The 21,392-nt window shown below is 37.2% G+C and overlaps 1 protein-coding gene across 1 annotated transcript; it reads right to left on the bottom strand.

Annotated features, from left to right (window-relative positions):
• Positions 1–17,865: 17,865 nt before the first annotated feature.
• LOC135152268 (uncharacterized) lies at positions 17,866–20,370 on the bottom strand. The gene has a single exon (XM_064092126.1). It carries the CDS (start codon positions 20,368–20,370, stop codon positions 17,866–17,868), a length of 2,505 nt encoding a protein of 834 aa, XP_063948196.1.
• Between the last annotated feature and the right edge of the window lie 1,022 nt (positions 20,371–21,392).

The following is a 21,392-nucleotide window of genomic DNA, read 5'->3' as shown; positions in this document are numbered from 1 at the left end:
AAGTCCAAGTGAATTTAGAAAAATCATCAACAATCACTAGGCAATATTTCTTCTTTGAAATGGACATAATGTTGACTGGTCCAAACAAATCCATATGCAAGAGCTGAAGGGGCTTCACAATTGATGAAAGAGTTTTGCTTTTGAAAGAGCTTCTCTTTTGCTTTCCTAGCTGACAAGCTCCACAAAGTCCATCTTTGGAGAATTCCAGCTTAGGTAGACCTCTTACCAAGTCCTTCTTTACTAACTCATTCAGGGTTTTGAAATTTAGATGAGACAGTCTCTTATGCCATAGCCAACTGTCATCTGAGCTTGCTTTGCTGAGAAGGCAAGTGATAGATTCAGACTTTACAGAATTAAAGTCAGCTACATACACATTTCCTTTCCTTTGTCCAATCAGAACCACATTGTTGTCATCTCCTTTGGTGACAACACAGGCTGCAGGAGTGAAATTAACTTTGTAACCTTTGTCACAGAGCTGACTGATGCTAAGCAAGTTGTGCTTAAGACCAGACACCAATGCAACTTCATCAATGATGACATTCTCTTTTGCAATCAAGCCATATCCCATAGTATATCCTTTGCTGTCATCTCCAAAGGTAATGCTAGGGCCAGCTTTCTCCACAAACTTTGTGAGCAGGGAGGAATCACCAGTCATGTGCCTGGAGCATCCACTATCCAAGTACCACAAATTCTTCTTGTGGTTTCCCTGCACACATTTCACAAACAGATCAAGTTGATTTTGGTACCCAAATTGCTTTGGGTCCAGATTTGTTAGTCTTAGCAGCCTTTTCCACTTTCTCAACCTTTTCCTTGGATTGAATTGGTTCAATCTTTGGTTTTGGTTGAGAAGTTGGAATATCAACTCTGTTTTCAAACACAGGCCTTTGAGACATGCATAAATTGTTCATTCCATGCAAATTTGAATGAAATTGAGGCATGTTAAAGGCATTAAAATAAGGATTGAACATATATGGCATGTTAGGCTGAGAATAAGGATTGTGAGGCAATAAACCAGGCATCATGTTTATAGCAGATAAATTCATGTGAGGAACAGATGTCATGGGAATAGGCAAAGATAAATTAGGAGCAACCACAGTTTTACAATTAGAAGATAAATGATTTACACTACCACACTTGCTGCAGGTTTTCCTAAGAGCACTAGCATTGGGAGTGTAATTGGTGTGCTTGTTAACTCCTATTTTGCCATTTCTATTTCCTTTCTTCTTTTTAGTCTCCTCAGATTTATGCTCATTAGTATCCAAATTCTTCTTGTTCTTGTTACTAGAATGAAGAGTGTTATTAACACTATCACTGGTCTCAGAAGAACTATTCTCACCTTTAACAAAATTCTTTTTAACAGGACCATATTTCTTGTTAAGCTTCTTGAGAACACTCTTGTCAACTGATGAGTTTTTGTTCAACTGATGACTCTCATCAGTTGAGTCTTTGTTCTTCAACTGATGATCATCATCAGTATTCTCATCACCTGAACTATTCTCAGATTTCTCAAGCACTTTCTTATTCCTCTTCCACTCATTTTCTACAAAGGTCTCTCTACCTTGCATGTTGATGATATTGGTGGAAACATCCCTACCAGACTTCCATTTGGCAATAATCTCTTGTTCCTTATCAAGCTGCTTTCTTATGATCTCTTCTCTTTTCAGAACAACCAAGAGATCATCCTTGGCTGTCTGACACTCAATTTTAAGCTTCTCAAACTCAATAAATTGAGCTTCTAATACACTGTTTCTATCACTAAGAAAGGTGTTAGCTTCCTTAATCCTACTATTTTCCTTAGTGAGAGATTTTAAAGAAACATGCAAATGATACAATTCTGTAGACATTTCATTAATAGTAGCATTGCATTCATCTTTAGTTAACTCAACTAAGTTTGTAGTGAATACCTGACTGCTGCTTCCAGTGTTTTCTTCTTGATCTGTGGAGTTGGCCATTAGAGCTAGATTGACAAACTCCTCCTCTTCATCAGAATCATCTCCAGCTGCCCAATCATCCTTTGTGATGAATGCTCTTTCCTTTTGTTTGAGAAGTTCATAATATTTCTTTTTGTAGTCAATGTTTTCACTTGACTTTTTCTCAACTTTAGGCTTTCTGCACTCATTTGCAAAGTGACCTGCATTCCCACAGTTGAAGCACTTGAATTTTGATCTGTCTACCATGCTTCTATCAGACTTGGGATTGCCTTTAAAAGATTTTGCAGAATTAAAATTCTTTTTGAATTTCAGTTTGGAGAATCTTCTTGACAGGAAGGCTAGATGTTCATCAATTCCATCACTTTCTTCACCAGAATCAGCTACTTCTTTCTCCTTTCTTCTTCCTTTGCTTGACTCTGAGCTCTCCTCTTTGACCAACTTCTCAGTTTCTTCAACTTGAGACTTTCCCTTGTCCTTGACAGTATCCTCCAGAGATGCAACTAGAGCCACAGATGAATGCCCTTTCTTTTGGCTTTTCTCAATCTCTTCATCTTGCTCCATTTCAAGCTCATAAGTTTTTAAGGTTCCATACAGTCTCTCTAGAGTATAATCTTTAAATTCTTGTGTATTTCTGAGAGAGACTGTCATGGGCTTCCATTCTTTGGGAAGAGCCCTTAAGAATTTCAAGTTTGAATCCTTAACTTGATATACTCTTCCAAAGAGCTTTAGACCATTTAACAGTTTTTGAAATCTGTTAAATGTATCACTCAAACTTTCACCAGCCTTGAAATGGAATGACTCATATTGTTGAATCAGAAGCTGCATCTTGTTTTCTCTAACTTGCTCATTCCCTTCACAGATGGTCCTGATGGTGTCCCAAACTTCTTTGGCACTTGTGCAGCTAATAACACTATCAATAATTTCTTGATCCAAACCATTGAACAGAAGATTCATGGTTTTCTTGTCCTTGTGCACTTCTTCAGTATCTTCTTGAGAATATTCATGGATAGGTTTTGGAATCATCTTACCTACCATGTCTTCACCATCAGCTCCCATACTTGTGCAGACCTTCATGGGGACATGAGGTCCTTTTTCAATACAGTTCACATAGCTTTCATCAATGGACAACAGATGCAGATGCATTCTCACTTTCCAGTGAAAATAGTTGTCTTTGTCAAGAACAGGAATCTTCACTCCAGCATCCTTCTTTCCCATCTTTCTCTAGCAGTGTTGATCTTTTTCCCTGTTTGTTGGGAACCTCGCTCTGATACCAATTGTTATTTTACACCAACTATGAGAAAGATTGTAGAAGGGGGGGGTTGAATACAATCTTTTACAAACTTAAAAGATTCAAGAATGGTACACTAAGAACACAGTAAACAGAAAAAAAAACACCAAGTATTAAAAATACGGGTGGATTGAATGATCCACCCGTGAGATTTTATATAGAAGAATCTGTGGATTGTTTACAATTCGCACAGCTGCTGGTTCATCACTCAACAAGTTCTAACTCTCAGATTTTTCTCTCAAGTAATTTGAACAAGTTCAACTGATGCTACTAACTTGGTTATATACCCCAAGTTTTACAAAGCTTTTAGCTAGATTACAAAAAGCACTCTAATCTAAAAACAATGCTGCACAACTTTGTCTTATGCATGCTTTCTGAGATGTCTTCATCTTTGACCATCATCTTGATTTGATCCAGATTGCACTGCATGAGATAAGTATGTTTCTGCTTCTTCTTTATTTTCCTAATTAGGCTTCCATGTCTATTTTAGTGTAATTCGATCCATGTGATTTGTCAGACTTAAGCTCTAGTCACTTTCAACTGCTCTTTGCTTCATCAGTTGAAGGTTCTGGTTGCTTTCAACTGCTATTGACTTTATCAGTTGAATGCCTGGCTCATCAGTTGAATGAATTACAAACTCCATCCGTTGAATGCTGTTCCAGTCTTATCAGTTGAATTCCTCAGCATTATCCGTTGAACACTTTGTCTTCAGTTGAATGCTTGATTTTCATCAGTTGAAACATCATCCAGTCTTTATCAGTTGAACAGTTACATCTCATCAGTTGAATATCCTTCACTTAGATAAAATTACATGGCATTGGATATTTACAATTAGCCATCCTATTCTACCCATCCGTTGATAATTCCCAAAGACAAGAAATGTAACAATTACAACTGAAATTTGATAAAGATTCTAAGTAAGACATGTTACAAAAATGTTTATGTTATCATCAAAAATTATTGATTCCTAACAAATACTCACTTAATTATATTAATTGCATACATTCATAAATTAAATAATTCGAGATAGAATCAATTTAAAAAATAAATTACACAACCAATATAATTATTTGAGAAGTGAAATAATTAATTAAAAGATCATTTAAACCCTTTCCTTCAGCAGCAGGTCTTCGGTCTTCAATAAACACTTAAGATTTTCGACTTGATTGAACGACCACTTTTGTTTGATGCAGAATATTTAATCTGAGAAGCTGATACTGTCTGGTTCATCTATAACTAGCTGAATCAAATATTCTTTGTCAATCAAATATTCTTTTTCAATCAAATATTCTTTAATCAAATATTACAATAGCATTAACAATTATTAAAAAGGAAAAAAATGAACAAAAAGTAAAGACCAAAGTTGAATTTAGAAAAGTAATTTATGATTAAAAGAAGGAATGATATCAATTAACATTTACATTTGACATCAAAAAGGAATCATACACGACCAATTAAACATGCACAAAAAGTTTAGATTCTAAAAATCAAATGGATATAAATTACTTTCAGACATATCTAATTCAATGATGAGTTATAATTGAACCGTGGTTAAGCTATATGAGCAATCGCGTAAAATCGAGTTTGCAATTCGGAGCTTTCAAAGACGGGAGCTTACAACGCCGGGAACAAATTGGAGCCTCATTTGTGATTTTTTAACCTTCATTTGAGCTATTACGTGTTGACCTCTACTTGAATCAGAGCTAATTTCCTTGGTAAAATATAGGGTTCTTGAGTTTGAATGATTGTGTAAATAATTAAATTAGCATATTTCACGTGTTTATTGTGTTAAATGAAACATGTAAAACCCTTTTTTTTTACATATATCCAAATTTTAAAAAAAAATCAATAATCACATTCTTGATATATATATATAATAATTATTATTTTATTATTTTTTAAGTATTCGACTTAAACCCGAACCTGAACTGAAACTCAAAAAATATATGACGGATCGGATTTGGACCTTCATTTTAGATATCCGAACCGGGACCCGAATCGAACCGAATATAATGAATGGAGTCTCGATCTCAAAAAATCCAATCCGATCCGACCCGTTGACAAATCTAACAAGCAAAGGGTCTTTTTCTCTCTTTGTACGTCCGTACTTTAAAATCTGATTATATATCTTTTAATTTTTGGGTTAATTATCAAGTTGGTCACTGAAGTGGGCTTAATGTATCAAGTTGGTCACTGAACTCAAAACGATATCAAGATGGTCACTGAAGTGGCCATAAATATCAAACAAGTACCTTGGAATATGGGTTCAAGCACTAAAAATATTATTTATAAAGTTTTACACATTATTTTTAAATGTTACCACAACCAACTAAAAAGTTATGACTTCTAGTATTTAAAATAACATATTTATATTTTATCAAGTTTATTTATTATTTATATTTTATTATATAGTTATTTCTTTGTTTTAATTAAAAATAAATAATAAATAAACTTGATAAAATCTAAATTTTTTGTCATAAATATTAGAAGTCATAACCTTTTACTTGGTTTCGGTAACATTCAAAAATAATGTGTAAAACTTTATAAATAATATTTTTACTGCTTGAACTCATATTTCAAGGTACTTGTTTGATATATATGGCCATTTCAGTGACCATCTTGATATCGTTTTGAGTTCAGTGACCAACTTGATACATTAAGCCCACTTCAGTGACCAACTTGATAATTAACCCTTTAATTTTTATATTTTGATTTTGGCTTGTGGGAAAATTTTGGAAAATATTGCTAAAGAGGACGATATAGGGATTAATTAAGTAGGTTAAACTGTTTTAAAACTAATTTAACACATCGGTTCCTGGGAAACTCATGTCAAAGCAACTATGAGACATCATTTATAATAAAACTAATTTAGAATAAATTTAGAATTCATAAAATTTATTACTGAATTGTTTATATAGTAAATAAAAGTGAATTGTTATTAGTTTAGTTCACTACGCCATAGATGGGCAAATAAGACACTCAAAATCTGTTACCTTAGACACGTTTTATGTTACAATAGGGCTAATGTAACGCAAATTTACCATTTCATCCGCTAGTGCTACCATTGCTATCTAATGTAATACTTGTTATATCAAGTGTAACACACCCAAAAGCAATACGTTAGAGATATAGAGTAACAGTTAATTAAACAAACGTAACAGTTATTCAGTGTTACATCAGCTTGTGAGATTCTCAGTTGGGGCCCACATGAATAGACTGCCACGTAGACAACCACGTCATAATGTGGGACCCACAGTGGAAGCCAGGTCAACAGGTGACGTCCGCGCCACGTATCAGCCACGTCATCATGTGGGGCCTGCCACGTCAGCATTGTGGGGCCCAGCCACGTCAGCATGTGGGGCCCAGCCACGTCGGCATGTGGGGACCTTCCACGTCAGCATGTGGGACCAAGGCACGTCATCATGTGGGACCCGGCCACGTCAGCACGTGGGTCCAGCCACGTCATTGAGTTTGTGGGTCCCACATGCCACATCAGCAAACGGGACCCACTCACATTTTTTTTGTTGGTAATGTAACACTTTATTAGTCTAATGTAACACTTATAATTTGCAACAGCGACACAATTTAGTTTTCTGCAACAGTAATAACACAAGCTAATGTAACAGTAAATAGAAAAAATTCTGAAATACACTTTTCATAATACAATAAATTCCATAATTCCATCAACAACCCAACAAATCCACCAACCAAAATACAATTTCCCCAACCAAAGTAATCTTTATACACCATTTCACCAGGATAATTCTACCATTCACTTCGCCCAAAACAGTACCAACAACCAAACAAATCCAAAATCCACACAATCCCAACCAAAACATCAACCGCAACCCCATTTTAACTAAGTACCAAAAGTTGTAAACCCACAATTTAAAGGCAAGATCAAATATTCGTCCATACTAATTACATAAAAAGTTAGGAAGTCCCGGCAGTCCCGGAAGTCCCGGCAGTCCAGGAAGTCCCGGCAGTCCCGGAAGTCCCAGCAGTCCCGGAAGTCCCGGCAGTCCTGGCAGTCCTGGCACTGAATGGTGTACCATTTTCATCATCCTCGCTTGCAATAGTAGCACCAACTCCTCCAATGTCCATATTCAGACCGGGATTAGCCTCTGCTATTTTTTTGAGGATCATGGACAAGTTATCCTGGACTTTCTTGGAAACCTTTTCTTCCAATTCAGCCTCAAGTTCTCCCCTGATCTTTGTAGTCAAATCATCCAAATAAGTGTCTGCAGGAGCCGAATCTGATTCCATCACTTTCTTGTTCTTTCTCTACAAGAAAAAGTTTGTAAAATATTAATCAAGTTTACCATAGAATTATACAACAGAACTGTCTACAGGTTTGCATTTGGGTTTGCATTTATTGTACTGTCCACAAAAAAATAAAGTACTTACGCATCTTTTTTTCGATGCAGCTGTAGTCTTGTATTTTCGGCCATCTTCTCGCTCACGAGATTCCAGATATATATCAGCTTTTGATGGCGAGGCAAGATTGGGATCACCTTTTTTCTATTATAAAGCAAAAAAAAAAAAGATAAGGTTATCTTTGCTCATAGTTATACACAAAATCCAATAACAAAGGTTAGTAGCCTATTATTTTGAGGGCATTTTAACTACACAATTAAATAATCAGGATCACTAAGGCAAAAAAACATCTCAGATGAAATCCATAAAAAAAACAAGGAGAGACACATACCAACTTCTCTCCAACTTCTGCACTACTGTTGGCACCTAGAGTGTGTGGGTCAGTTAATGAAGAGCGGTGATCTTTGTTATCATCTGCTAATACCTGTAAAAAAAGATTGCACAGTCGAGTTCTGGTGATCTTTAAAATCACAAAAACCATGTTAGAAAAATGTATGTAATGTACCTTAACTGACTCGTCTCCCCAGTACTTCACCAACATTTCAAAATCCTCGAGCGGAATATCCTTGGGTCTATTTTCCATCCTTTCCTTATCAGTGGCATGCTGCGTGTAGTGCTTGGTCTTCATTCGAGACTTGTAAGTTCTCCAACATCTATTAATGGTCTCGTAAACCCAATGCTCAGCTTCGTTCGGAATAATGTAATGGTCCTAATATATAATTAACTCAAAATCAATAATTTCAGTGAGTAGACATAAAGATAATTGAAAATGAGGTTTAGGCAATAGAATTATTTTTTTTGTCAGGATTTTAGGCAATAGAATTTACCCGAGTATAGTCCCACATTTTCTTCTTCAGTTGTTCAGGAACCACTTTCCAGTTGACATAAGTCAGCGAGACATTGTCCTTTGCAAGTGTCCCGAGAAAATTACTCAGCTCTCTAGTTAGTTTTGGGTTACTCGCAACAGGTACATTTTTTTTGTTCAAAAAAATAACAGGTCTTTCATCACGTGTCCTTGCGTGAACAGAAACCATTTTTGTCCTTCCTCTCCATTTTCTGGGCTTTGGTACTTCATATTACATGCACACAGTAAAAACAAAATTAAATTACTAATTTTTTTAATCTTGAAATTAATCAATAAAGTACATAATGAAACAGAATATATATGTGCCTACTGATTTTAACAACTTAACAACAATTTCATATAATCTAATTATATCTAACACACCGATCCTACAGATGTTAACAACTGAACAACAATTTCACACTAAGCTCCATAATCTAAATTAAACCCAACTTAATTTAACATTCGATGCATGATATTAACAGATGGCCAATAAGACAAAAACTAATTCAATCTAATCACATCACAACAAATCTCAAAACTCAAACAGAAAACAGACATGATTAATTTCATCAAATTAGACATGAAAATATTAAATTACCCGTTATTTTACCTGATTCAGTTTCTTCCTCAACAACATTTTCCAAATTAGAAGTGTCGACATTCTCGGGTGTTGGAGGAGGGATACCCTGCTTCTGACGTTCCCGCAGTGCCAAATAAGAAGCTACAGTGCCACATGGTTCTGAATTGCTTGCTGATTTTAAAATTTTGCTGCAAGTTGGTTTCAGGGGCTTAAATGAACTAGTCATTTTCTTCCCAGATGTTTTACCAGCTTGCGGTTGTTCATTATCTGTTGCAGCTGTTTCAGCCGTGACATTAGCTCTCGAACGAGTTCTTGGTCCAAGGGGGCCATGAATTAGCTTCTTTTTCTTCACAACAGTCATTTTCTATAATTATTAGGAGTTCATTATTAGGTTGACAAATTTAATGTGATGCCAAAGTAGTAAGGATAAAATAGAGAGTAACATATACATAACTAACACCAGTTCAGATTAATACATCATCAACCATTTATATTTTATTAATATATCATTATATCTTAATTTAATTAAACCAATAAATAAAAACTACATCACAAACACTCTTTCCCGATAAATGAAGCAATCAAACTTAACAGCTATCATCACTACTATCTTCAGATTAAATACTACTATCATCACTATTATCATCACAATAAATACCACATCACTACTATATTAATTTAATTAAACCAATAAATAAAAAAATAGAGAGATTTTTAAATACATCTATACCTCAGATGTATCATCACTACCATCTTCGTCCTCATTTTCCGGAATATATTCATCATCGCCATCCGGAGAAACTTTGTCTTTGTTATTGGATTGCTGCATAATGGCCGTTTGTCCTTTCAACTTAACAACTAAGTTTTTGATCCCAAGTTCTTCCAACCTTCTTTCATTTTCCATCATTTGAGCGATTCTTTCTTGTTCATATTCTGACAGCGGTGGTGGGGGGGCACCTGCAACAAATCAAGATAGGATTCAGGTATAGCAAGTACAAGGAGTGTACCTAAATATTTGAAAGGAGTGTTTGTGATTTTTACGTGTGAATCTCTTGTTTTTGAAAAAATGATGAAAATTGAGAAAATTAATTAACTACCTCCGTCTCAGGTATAGCAAGTACAAGGGAACATCTTACTTGAGAAGCGTCACCAACTGGCTGATCTTTCGTTTTGTCATTTTTTTGAATTTTGCGGGGTTTGTTCCCTTTGGTTTCAGTTGGCTGTGGTGGTGGGAGCAACTGCAACAATTGATGAGGACAATGTCAGTGATTCAATTGGCACACCACAAAAATAACTATTATAACTTATGTTTTTGAGAAAATTGAAAAAAATACCTCTTTCTCTGGTATAATTGATTCTTGTAACTGCAGTTTCCTTCTTGCAGAGCCTTTATCCTTCACTTGCGTAGGAGATGCATCTTGTTGACTAGGAAACAGAGTTGGCGATGATCTTAATGCATACCTCTGTCCGGCCTCAGGTGTCTTCTTCACAGTCTTCCTTGAATTTTGCTGCTGCTGCTGGAGTTCACGTGTGGTAATATATTTCCGCTTTTGTATTTTCTTTGGTGAAACTGTATTTATGCACGAAATAATCCAAAGGCAAACAATTATCAAGTCTGCTAATATGCAACCAATTTTGGGTGACAATAATTTGATGTATTTTATTCAGAAATATAACATAAGTAATGTGGATCAGATGGAGCATTTCTGAAAAATATATTAAACTTAAAAATATAGAAATCAGATTTAAGAAGTATGGAGAAAGCAGAAAAAAATATTTTTCTAGCTAACAGAGTGTATACCTTGAAACAGGCTTTTCCTTGGCCTTACAATCACGTGTGGCTGCATTTGATACAACGGCTCAATTGAAGGGTCAACAATCGTGTCCACATAAAATTTTACCTCTTCTCCAGTATTGCATTTTTCTATCTCTTCAATGATGTCCAGGTCATTCGTCATTAGCTTCCAACCACCATGCTTTCCTTCTTTTGCATAAACTCCTCCGATTTCGGTTAGTTTGAGGAGATCTTTAATCTCCTGCATCAGATCATTGTAAGCAAATGTATCAGCATCTTCATTGCAAACAAGTATACAATCTCCGCCACAGTAATTTGTCCTCCGAAACTCCCCACCGTAGTACAATCCAATATTCACACTTTTTTCTCCCATCCTGCACAAATTTAATAAACATATCAGTGGCAAGTCATTATAAATAAACAAGTTTATCAACATATTAGATATGCATTTATCAATCAAAATAGAAGGCATAAAAGGGAAAAATCAATTTTAAATCAGAAATCATTGTATAGAAGGCATAGAAGGCAAGAATCAGGTTTACATATACACATCCATAATATAACTTTACTGGTGTAAACAAATATTAAACTTAATAATATTAAACTTAAGCAGTTTGATTGCTTCATTTATCGGGAATGAGAACTCTTGTTGTGGGGATATCATCTCTACACCAACTCAATTCATCAACATGAGTTTGCAGTCCATGAACAAATTCTGTGTCACGTAAATCAGCCTCGTTCACATCTTCCTCATGTGAATCCACGTTTCCGGTATCACACCACTCCCTCGGCAGTTTGTTAATTGCGTAATGTATATTCTTTTCAGTTGGATCTTCCACATAAAACACTTGTTGCACTTGTTTAGCCAGGACATGAGGATCAGATTTGTGGCATATCCTATTGAAATTTACTCGATTGAAACCGTGCGGATCTTTCTCTTGTTGGTACCAGCGACACTTAAACAGGACGACAGTAAATTCTCCCCAGTAATCAAGTTCTATGATTTCTTCTATCGATCCGTAGTAGCTGACATCTCCAACTATCGGGTTCTCGTCTCTTGAATTAGCAAAACTTGTTGTTTGTGCAGTCAAATATACGCCACTATTTTGTGTTGTACATCGAGAATCTCTATCACTTGTGTGGAATCGATAACCATTAACAACATAGCCTGTAAACCTTCTAGCTGTTCGATTAGGCCCCAATGCAAGCACCTCCAATTCACTTGAAGCCTCCACCATTTTCCGAACCTCTTCTTTTAACCAGTCCCCAAAATCTTGTGTGTGCATTCGTGCCCTCTTGTATCTTTTCGTATTTGCGTGACTGTCCACTAAGGCTTGATGTTCCCTAAAATAATACCAAGTTAACACAGTCCAGGACACTTAAAGGTTATAAATTCTGAAATTAAATTGTTTAAAGAGCTTACTGAACTTACTTGAGCAACCTCTCCACTTCTTTATTACCACTATTGAACAAAACATAGCGATGACCTGCCTTCCAATCAGCATCTTCCAAATGAATCATAATTCCATCTTTATTCCTTCTTGTTCCGATGTGATATTCCGCTTGTGTTGGCCCTCTTTCGAAAACTGTCGAGCACACGGTGTTTTTTGTTGTTTCATCACCACCCAAAAATCTCGAACAAAAAGTCACACATTCTTCGGCTATGTAACCCTCTGCAATAGAACCTTCTGGTTTACTTCTGTTACGAACGTATGATTTTAACTTCGCAAGATATCGCTCTATACCGAACATGTTTCGAACGTGCTCAGGTCCCCCAACTTCAGCTTCGCTGGTTAGATGAATAAGCAAGTGCACCATTATGTCGAAGAAGGCAGATGGAAATATCATCTCAAACTGACAAAGTACCTCGACGATTTTTGTTTGCAACTTTTTAAACTCCTCCAAATCGATCACCTTGCTCCATAGAGCTCTAAGGAACGCACTCAATCTCATCAACGGTACTGCAACCTCAGCCTTTAAGGTTTTCTTGACAGCAAACTGCAACATGTAGTGCAGTATGAAATGAGCATCATGGCTCTTATACCCCGCTACTTTCCTCTCCTTTGTGTGCACATATCGACTAATGTTAGAAGCACAGCCGTATGGCAGTTTAGTATTTTTCAGAACTGAGCAGAACACATCCTTCTCTTTATTCGACAAGTCAAAAATTGCTGCTCTGATTTCATGGTGTGTTCCGTCTTCTGATAGAACAGGATGAAGGGTTTTTCTTATTCCCATTTCTTGTAAGTCTTTACGAGCAGCAACATGATCTTTTGTCTTGCCACTCATATTGAGTAAAGTACCCAATATGTTATCACACACATTCTTCTCTATGTGCATGGCGTCAAGGTTATGTCGAAGTGGATTATGCTTCCAATAGGGCAAATCGAAGAAGATTGACTTTTTTTTGAAAGGGCAACCTTTTTGACTGTTACCCTTTTTCTTCTTCAGCCCAAACTGGTTTACATACCCAGACAACAACTCTTCGATGTCTGTTCCAGTTAAAATTGGAGGAGTATGCCCCTTTTCAATTGTGCCATCAAATCTTTTAGTATCCATTCTCCACTTGTGTGCAGGATCGAGAAACTTCCTATGGTTCATATAGCACATCTTCTTGCTATGTTTTAAATAATGTGATGAAGTTTCATAATGGCAGACAGGACACGCTAGTTTGCCTTTTGTGCTCCAGCCGGACAACATAGCATATCCCGGAAAATCGCTAATAGTCCATAGCACTCTAGCACGCAAATTAAAATCTTCATCAGCCAAGGCATCATACGTTTGGACGCCGACCTCCCACATTTCTTTCAACTCCGCAATTAAAGGTTGCATATACACGTCAATACTATTACGTGGTGATTCTGGACCAGATATTAGTGTTGAGAGAATTAGATTTTCTGGTTTCATGCATAACCAAGGCGGGAGGTTGTAATTAACCAATATAATTGGCCAAGTACTGTGACTTAGATTCATTGAACGATAAGGGTTGAATCCATCTGCGGCTACCCCTAAACTAATGTTCCGATTTTCTGATGAAAAATCAGGATAGATGGCATCCATCGTCTTCCAAGACTGAGCATCAGCCGGATGTCTTAGCTTCCCATCCTTTTGTCGTCCCACGTCATGCCATGTCATTAGTTTTGAATAGTCCTTGCACATGAAAAACCTCTGCAATCTAGGTTTCAGAGGGAAGTACCTCATCACATTCGCTGGGACTTTGCGGATAACTTGCCCTGCATGACTAGCATCACTGCCTTTCTTTGCTGGTAACACCCACCTAGAAACACCGCAATTATCACATTCTTCTTTGTCTTTATTGTCTCCCCAATACAACATGCAACTGTTTCGGCATGCATGTATTTTTTCATAATGTAGACCTAAATCCTTGATCATGTTTTTCGCGGCATTCAGAGACAAAGGTAGGTGTGCATCAGGAAATGCATCTTTTATTAACTCTAGTAGTTCCCCAAAGGCAGACTCGGAAATTCCGTGAGCACATTTTAAATGATAAAGTTTAATAAGGAAACTTAACCGAGAGAATTTAGTGCAACCGGGATATAGTGGTTGTTTACCCTCCCTAACATGGCGATAAAACTTTCTAGCCTCTGCATTTGTTAGACTTTCATAGTCATTTTCTAAATCTCGGAACTTTTTACCTGTACACTTGAACATTTCCCCTAAATTATCTTCAAAACCCTCCATGACGTCATTACTACCGTCTACTTTGGTATGTGAAACCTCACAGATCCATTTCATATGTAATGGAGATGGGCCACTACATATGAGATGATCATAGATAATAGTTTGAAGGTGCCAGTAACGGTTCACACATACTTTGCAGGGACACTTCATTTCTTGTCCTTTAGCATAAATTGGAAATGCATTTTCCAAAAATGCCTTTATTCCTGCTACATACTCTTTACTGGATTTCGGAAATTCTATCCAACTACAATAATCATCGTCCATTATAACACTCAATGATATAGCCTGCCAAGTTAAAAGATTATAAGTCTAGGCATACTTAGATTGCCCTAATGCGATGAAAACACTAATAGGGCAGCTAGTTTATATGCCTCATAAGATGAAAAACTTAAACCAAAGGCATGCGCACAGTATAAACTCAAAGGCATACTCAGAGTATAAGATATTTCTAACATAACCCTATATATTTAAACACTGAAACTGCAGACAAATTGCAGATAAAATACATAATACACATAGTGACCAGTCAACCTCTCCCTTCGTTATTACACTATTGAACAAACACATAGCGATGACCTGCCTTCCAATCACAGCATTTCCAAATGAATCAAATTCCATCTTTATTCCTTCTTGTTCCGATGTGATATTCCGCTGTGTGTGGCCCTCTTTCGAAAACTGTCGAGCACACGGGTTTTTTTGTTGTTTCATCACCACCCAAAAATCTCGAACAAAAAGTCACACACTTCGGCTATGTAACCCTCTGCAATAGAACCTTCGGTTTACTTCTTTACGAACGTATGATTTTACCTTCGCAAGATATCGCCAGATGTATCATCACTACCATCTTCGTCCTCATTTTCCGGAATATATTCATCATCGCCATCCGGAGAAACTTTGTCTTTGTTATTGGATTGCTGCATAATGGCCGTTTGTCCTTCAACTTAACAACTAAGTTTTTGATCCCAAGTTCTTCCACCTTCTTTCATTTTCCATCATTTGAGCGATTCTTTCTTGTTCATATTCTGACAGCGGTGGTGGGGGGGCACATGCAACAAATCAAGATAGGATTCAGGTATAGCAAGTACAAGGAGTGTACCTAAATATTTGAAAGGAGTGTTTGTGATTTTTACGTGTGAATCTCTTGTTTTTGAAAAAATGATGAAAATTGAGAAAATTAATTAACTACCTCCGTCTCAGGTATAGCAAGTACAAGGGAACATCTTACTTGAGAAGCGTCACCAACTGGCTGATCTTTCGTTTTGTCATTTTTTTGAATTTTGCGGGGTTTGTTCCCTTTGGTTTCAGTTGGCTGTGGTGGTGGGAGCAACTGCAACAATTGATGAGACAATGTCAGTGATTCAATTGGCACACCACAAAAATAACTATTATAACTTATGTTTTTGAGAAAATTGAAAAAAATACCTCTTTCTCTGGTATAATTGATTCTTGTAACTGCAGTTTCCTTCTTGCAGAGCCTTTATCCTTCACTTGCGTAGGAGATGCATCTTGTTGACTAGGAAACAGAGTTGGCGATGATCTTAATGCATACCTCTGTCCGGCCTCAGGTGTCTTCTTCACAGTCTTCCTTGAATTTTGCTGCTGCTGCTGGAGTTTCACGTGTGGTAATATATTTCCGCTTTTGTATTTTCTTTGTGAAACTGTATTATGCACGAAATAATCCAAAGGCAAACAATTATCAAGTCTGCTAATATGCAACCAATTTTGGGTGACAATAATTTGATGTATTTTATTCAGAAATATAACATAAGTAATGTGGATCAGATTGGAGCTTTCTGAAAAATATATTAAAACTTAAAAATATAGAAATCATAGATTTAAGAAGTATGGAGAAAGCAGAAAAAAATATTTTCTAGCTAACAGGTGTATACCGTGAAACAGGCTTTCCTTGCCTTACAATCACGTGTGGCTGCATTTGATATACACGGCTCAATTGAAGGGTCAAACAATCGTGTCCACAATAAAATTTACCTCTTCTCCAGTATTGCATTTTTCTATCTCTTCAATGATGTCCAGGTCATTCGTCATTAGCTTCCAACCACCATGCTTTCCTTCTTTTGCATAAAACTCCTCCGATTTCGGTTAGTTTGAGGAGATCTTTAATCTCCTGCATCAGATCATTGTAAGCAAATGTATCAGCATCTTCATTGCAAACAAGTATACAATCTCCGCCACAGTAATTTGTCCTCCGAAACTCCCCACCGTAGTACAATCCAATATTCACACTTTTTTCTCCCATCCTGCACAAATTTAATAACATATCAGTGGCAAGTCATTATAAATAAACAAGTTTATCAACATATTAGATATGCATTTATCAATCAAAATAGAAGGCATAAAAGGGAAAAATCAATTTTAAATCAGAAATCATTGTATAGAAGGCATAGAAGGCAAGAATCAGGTTTACATATACACATCCATAATATAACTTTACTGGTGTAAACAAATATTAAACTTAATAATATTAAACTTAAGCAGTTTGATTGCTTCATTTATCGGGAATGAGAACTCTTGTTGTGGGGATATCATCTCTACACCAACTCAATTCATCAACATGAGTTTGCAGTCCATGAACAAATTCTGTGTCACGTAAATCAGCCTCGTTCACATCTTCCTCATGTGAATCCACGTTTCCGGTATCACACCACTCCCTCGGCAGTTTGTTAATTGCGTAATGTATATTCTTTTCAGTTGGATCTTCCACATAAAACACTTGTTGCACTTGTTTAGCCAGGACATGAGGATCAGATTTGTGGCATATCCTATTGAAATTTACTCGATTGAAACCGTGCGGATCTTTCTCTTGTTGGTACCAGCGACACTTAAACAGGACGACAGTAAATTCTCCCCAGTAATCAAGTTCTATGATTTCTTCTATCGATCCGTAGTAGCTGACATCTCCAACTATCGGGTTCTCGTCTCTTGAATTAGCAAAACTTGTTGTTTGTGCAGTCAAATATACGCCACTATTTTGTGTTGTACATCGAGAATCTCTATCACTTGTGTGGAATCGATAACCATTAACAACATAGCCTGTAAACCTTCTAGCTGTTCGATTAGGCCCCAATGCAAGCACCTCCAATTCACTTGAAGCCTCCACCATTTTCCGAACCTCTTCTTTTAACCAGTCCCCAAAATCTTGTGTGTGCATTCGTGCCCTCTTGTATCTTTTCGTATTTGCGTGACTGTCCACTAAGGCTTGATGTTCCCTAAAATAATACCAAGTTAACACAGTCCAGGACACTTAAAGGTTATAAATTCTGAAATTAAATTGTTTAAAGAGCTTACTGAACTTACTTGAGCAACCTCTCCACTTCTTTATTACCACTATTGAACAAAACATAGCGATGGACCTGCCTTCCAATCAGCATCTTCCAAATGAATCATAATTCCATCTTTATTCCTTCTTGTTCCGATGTGATATTCCGCTTGTGTTGGCCCTCTTTCGAAAACTGTCGAGCACACGGTGTTTTTTGTTGTTTCATCACCACCCAAAAATCTCGAACAAAAAGTCACACATTCTTCGGCTATGTAACCCTCTGCAATAGAACCTTCTGGTTTACTTCTGTTACGAACGTATGATTTTAACTTCGCAAGATATCGCTCTATACCGAACATGTTTCGAACGTGCTCAGGTCCCCCAACTTCAGCTTCGCTGGTTAGATGAATAAGCAAGTGCACCATTATGTCGAAGAAGGCAGATGGAAATATCATCTCAAACTGACAAAGTACCTCGACGATTTTTGTTTGCAACTTTTTAAACTCCTCCAAATCGATCACCTTGCTCCATAGAGCTCTAAGGAACGCACTCAATCTCATCAACGGTACTGCAACCTCAGCCTTTAAGGTTTTCTTGACAGCAAACTGCAACATGTAGTGCAGTATGAAATGAGCATCATGGCTCTTATACCCCGCTACTTTCCTCTCCTTTGTGTGCACATATCGACTAATGTTAGAAGCACAGCCGTATGGCAGTTTAGTATTTTTCAGAACTGAGCAGAACACATCCTTCTCTTTATTCGACAAGTCAAAAATTGCTGCTCTGATTTCATGGTGTGTTCCGTCTTCTGATAGAACAGGATGAAGGGTTTTTCTTATTCCCATTTCTTGTAAGTCTTTACGAGCAGCAACATGATCTTTTGTCTTGCCACTCATATTGAGTAAAGTACCCAATATGTTATCACACACATTCTTCTCTATGTGCATGGCGTCAAGGTTATGTCGAAGTGGATTATGCTTCCAATAGGGCAAATCGAAGAAGATTGACTTTTTTTTGAAAGGGCAACCTTTTTGACTGTTACCCTTTTTCTTCTTCAGCCCAAACTGGTTTACATACCCAGACAACAACTCTTCGATGTCTGTTCCAGTTAAAATTGGAGGAGTATGCCCCTTTTCAATTGTGCCATCAAATCTTTTAGTATCCATTCTCCACTTGTGTGCAGGATCGAGAAACTTCCTATGGTTCATATAGCACATCTTCTTGCTATGTTTTAAATAATGTGATGAAGTTTCATAATGGCAGACAGGACACGCTAGTTTGCCTTTTGTGCTCCAGCCGGACAACATAGCATATCCCGGAAAATCGCTAATAGTCCATAGCACTCTAGCACGCAAATTAAAATCTTCATCAGCCAAGGCATCATACGTTTGGACGCCGACCTCCCACATTTCTTTCAACTCCGCAATTAAAGGTTGCATATACACGTCAATACTATTACGTGGTGATTCTGGACCAGATATTAGTGTTGAGAGAATTAGATTTTCTGGTTTCATGCATAACCAAGGCGGGAGGTTGTAATTAACCAATATAATTGGCCAAGTACTGTGACTTAGATTCATTGAACGATAAGGGTTGAATCCATCTGCGGCTACCCCTAAACTAATGTTCCGATTTTCTGATGAAAAATCAGGATAGATGGCATCCATCGTCTTCCAAGACTGAGCATCAGCCGGATGTCTTAGCTTCCCATCCTTTTGTCGTCCCACGTCATGCCATGTCATTAGTTTTGAATAGTCCTTGCACATGAAAAACCTCTGCAATCTAGGTTTCAGAGGGAAGTACCTCATCACATTCGCTGGGACTTTGCGGATAACTTGCCCTGCATGACTAGCATCACTGCCTTTCTTTGCTGGTAACACCCACCTAGAAACACCGCAATTATCACATTCTTCTTTGTCTTTATTGTCTCCCCAATACAACATGCAACTGTTTCGGCATGCATGTATTTTTTCATAATGTAGACCTAAATCCTTGATCATGTTTTTCGCGGCATTCAGAGACAAAGGTAGGTGTGCATCAGGAAATGCATCTTTTATTAACTCTAGTAGTTCCCCAAAGGCAGACTCGGAAATTCCGTGAGCACATTTTAAATGATAAAGTTTAATAAGGAAACTTAACCGAGAGAATTTAGTGCAACCGGGATATAGTGGTTGTTTACCCTCCCTAACATGGCGATAAAACTTTCTAGCCTCTGCATTTGTTAGACTTTCATAGTCATTTTCTAAATCTCGGAACTTTTTACCTGTACACTTGAACATTTCCCCTAAATTATCTTCAAAACCCTCCATGACGTCATTACTACCGTCTACTTTGGTATGTGAAACCTCACAGATCCATTTCATATGTAATGGAGATGGGCCACTACATATGAGATGATCATAGATAATAGTTTGAAGGTGCCAGTAACGGTTCACACATACTTTGCAGGGACACTTCATTTCTTGTCCTTTAGCATAAATTGGAAATGCATTTTCCAAAAATGCCTTTATTCCTGCTACATACTCTTTACTGGATTTCGGAAATTCTATCCAACTACAATAATCATCGTCCATTATAACACTCAATGATATAGCCTGCCAAGTTAAAAGATTATAAGTCTAGGCATACTTAGATTGCCCTAATGCGATGAAAACACTAATAGGGCAGCTAGTTTATATGCCTCATAAGATGAAAAACTTAAACCAAAGGCATGCGCACAGTATAAACTCAAAGGCATACTCAGAGTATAAGATATTTCTAACATAACCCTATATATTTAAACACTGAAACTGCAGACAAATTGCAGATAAAATACATAATACACATAGTGACCAGTTAATAATTAATAATTACATGTAAATCTATAACTATAAACAGAGCATATCATCCAATACATACATACAAATAAATATGAGAGGGAGAGAGACAGAAGGAGAGAGAGACAGAAGGGGGGGGGAGGGAGAGAGAGAGAGAGAGAGAGAGAGAGAGAGGGAGAGAGAGAGAGAGCGGGGGGGAGAGAGGATACCCTAATTGTGCGCAATCGAACCCTAAACTCCAATTGAAGCTCTGAACTCCAACCCCCAAATTCCGAAACCCTAATTCCAAAACCCTAATTCTGAAACCCTAATTTCTAACCCTAATTCCGAACTTGGTGAGGTGAGGGTGAGGGTGAGGTGAGAGTGGGGTGCGGTGAGAGTGGGGTGCGGTGAGCGGTGAGAGTGGGGTGAGGTGAGAGTGGGGTGCGGTGAGGAGAGGGTGTGTCGGGGAGAGAGAGACAAGACTTGTCAATTTTGAGATAAGACTTAGCAATTTTGGGGGGAAAATATGCCGCCCATATTTTCACACACAATGTGTCAATTTTTTACATTTTTCAATAAATTTAAATATAAATCAACATTTTATGTTACGATCCGACTAAGATCCGGGCATTATATTTTTTGATTATTTTTTCCCAACATTAAAAAGGTCGTTTATTAACATCCGTACGGTTGGATCGTCCAAAAAATCGACTAAAAAAATCGAACAGTGGATATGTGAGTTGACCCGTTAACAGAATCATATCCTATCATACGAAAACAGTTACGATCCGACTACG

This window comes from Daucus carota, chromosome 4 (assembly GCF_001625215.2).
Source record: "Daucus carota subsp. sativus chromosome 4, DH1 v3.0, whole genome shotgun sequence".
NCBI lineage: Eukaryota > Viridiplantae > Streptophyta > Magnoliopsida > Apiales > Apiaceae > Daucus > Daucus carota.
Note: the sequence above shows the minus strand (reverse complement) of the source record. Positions and strands in the feature narration are given on the sequence as shown.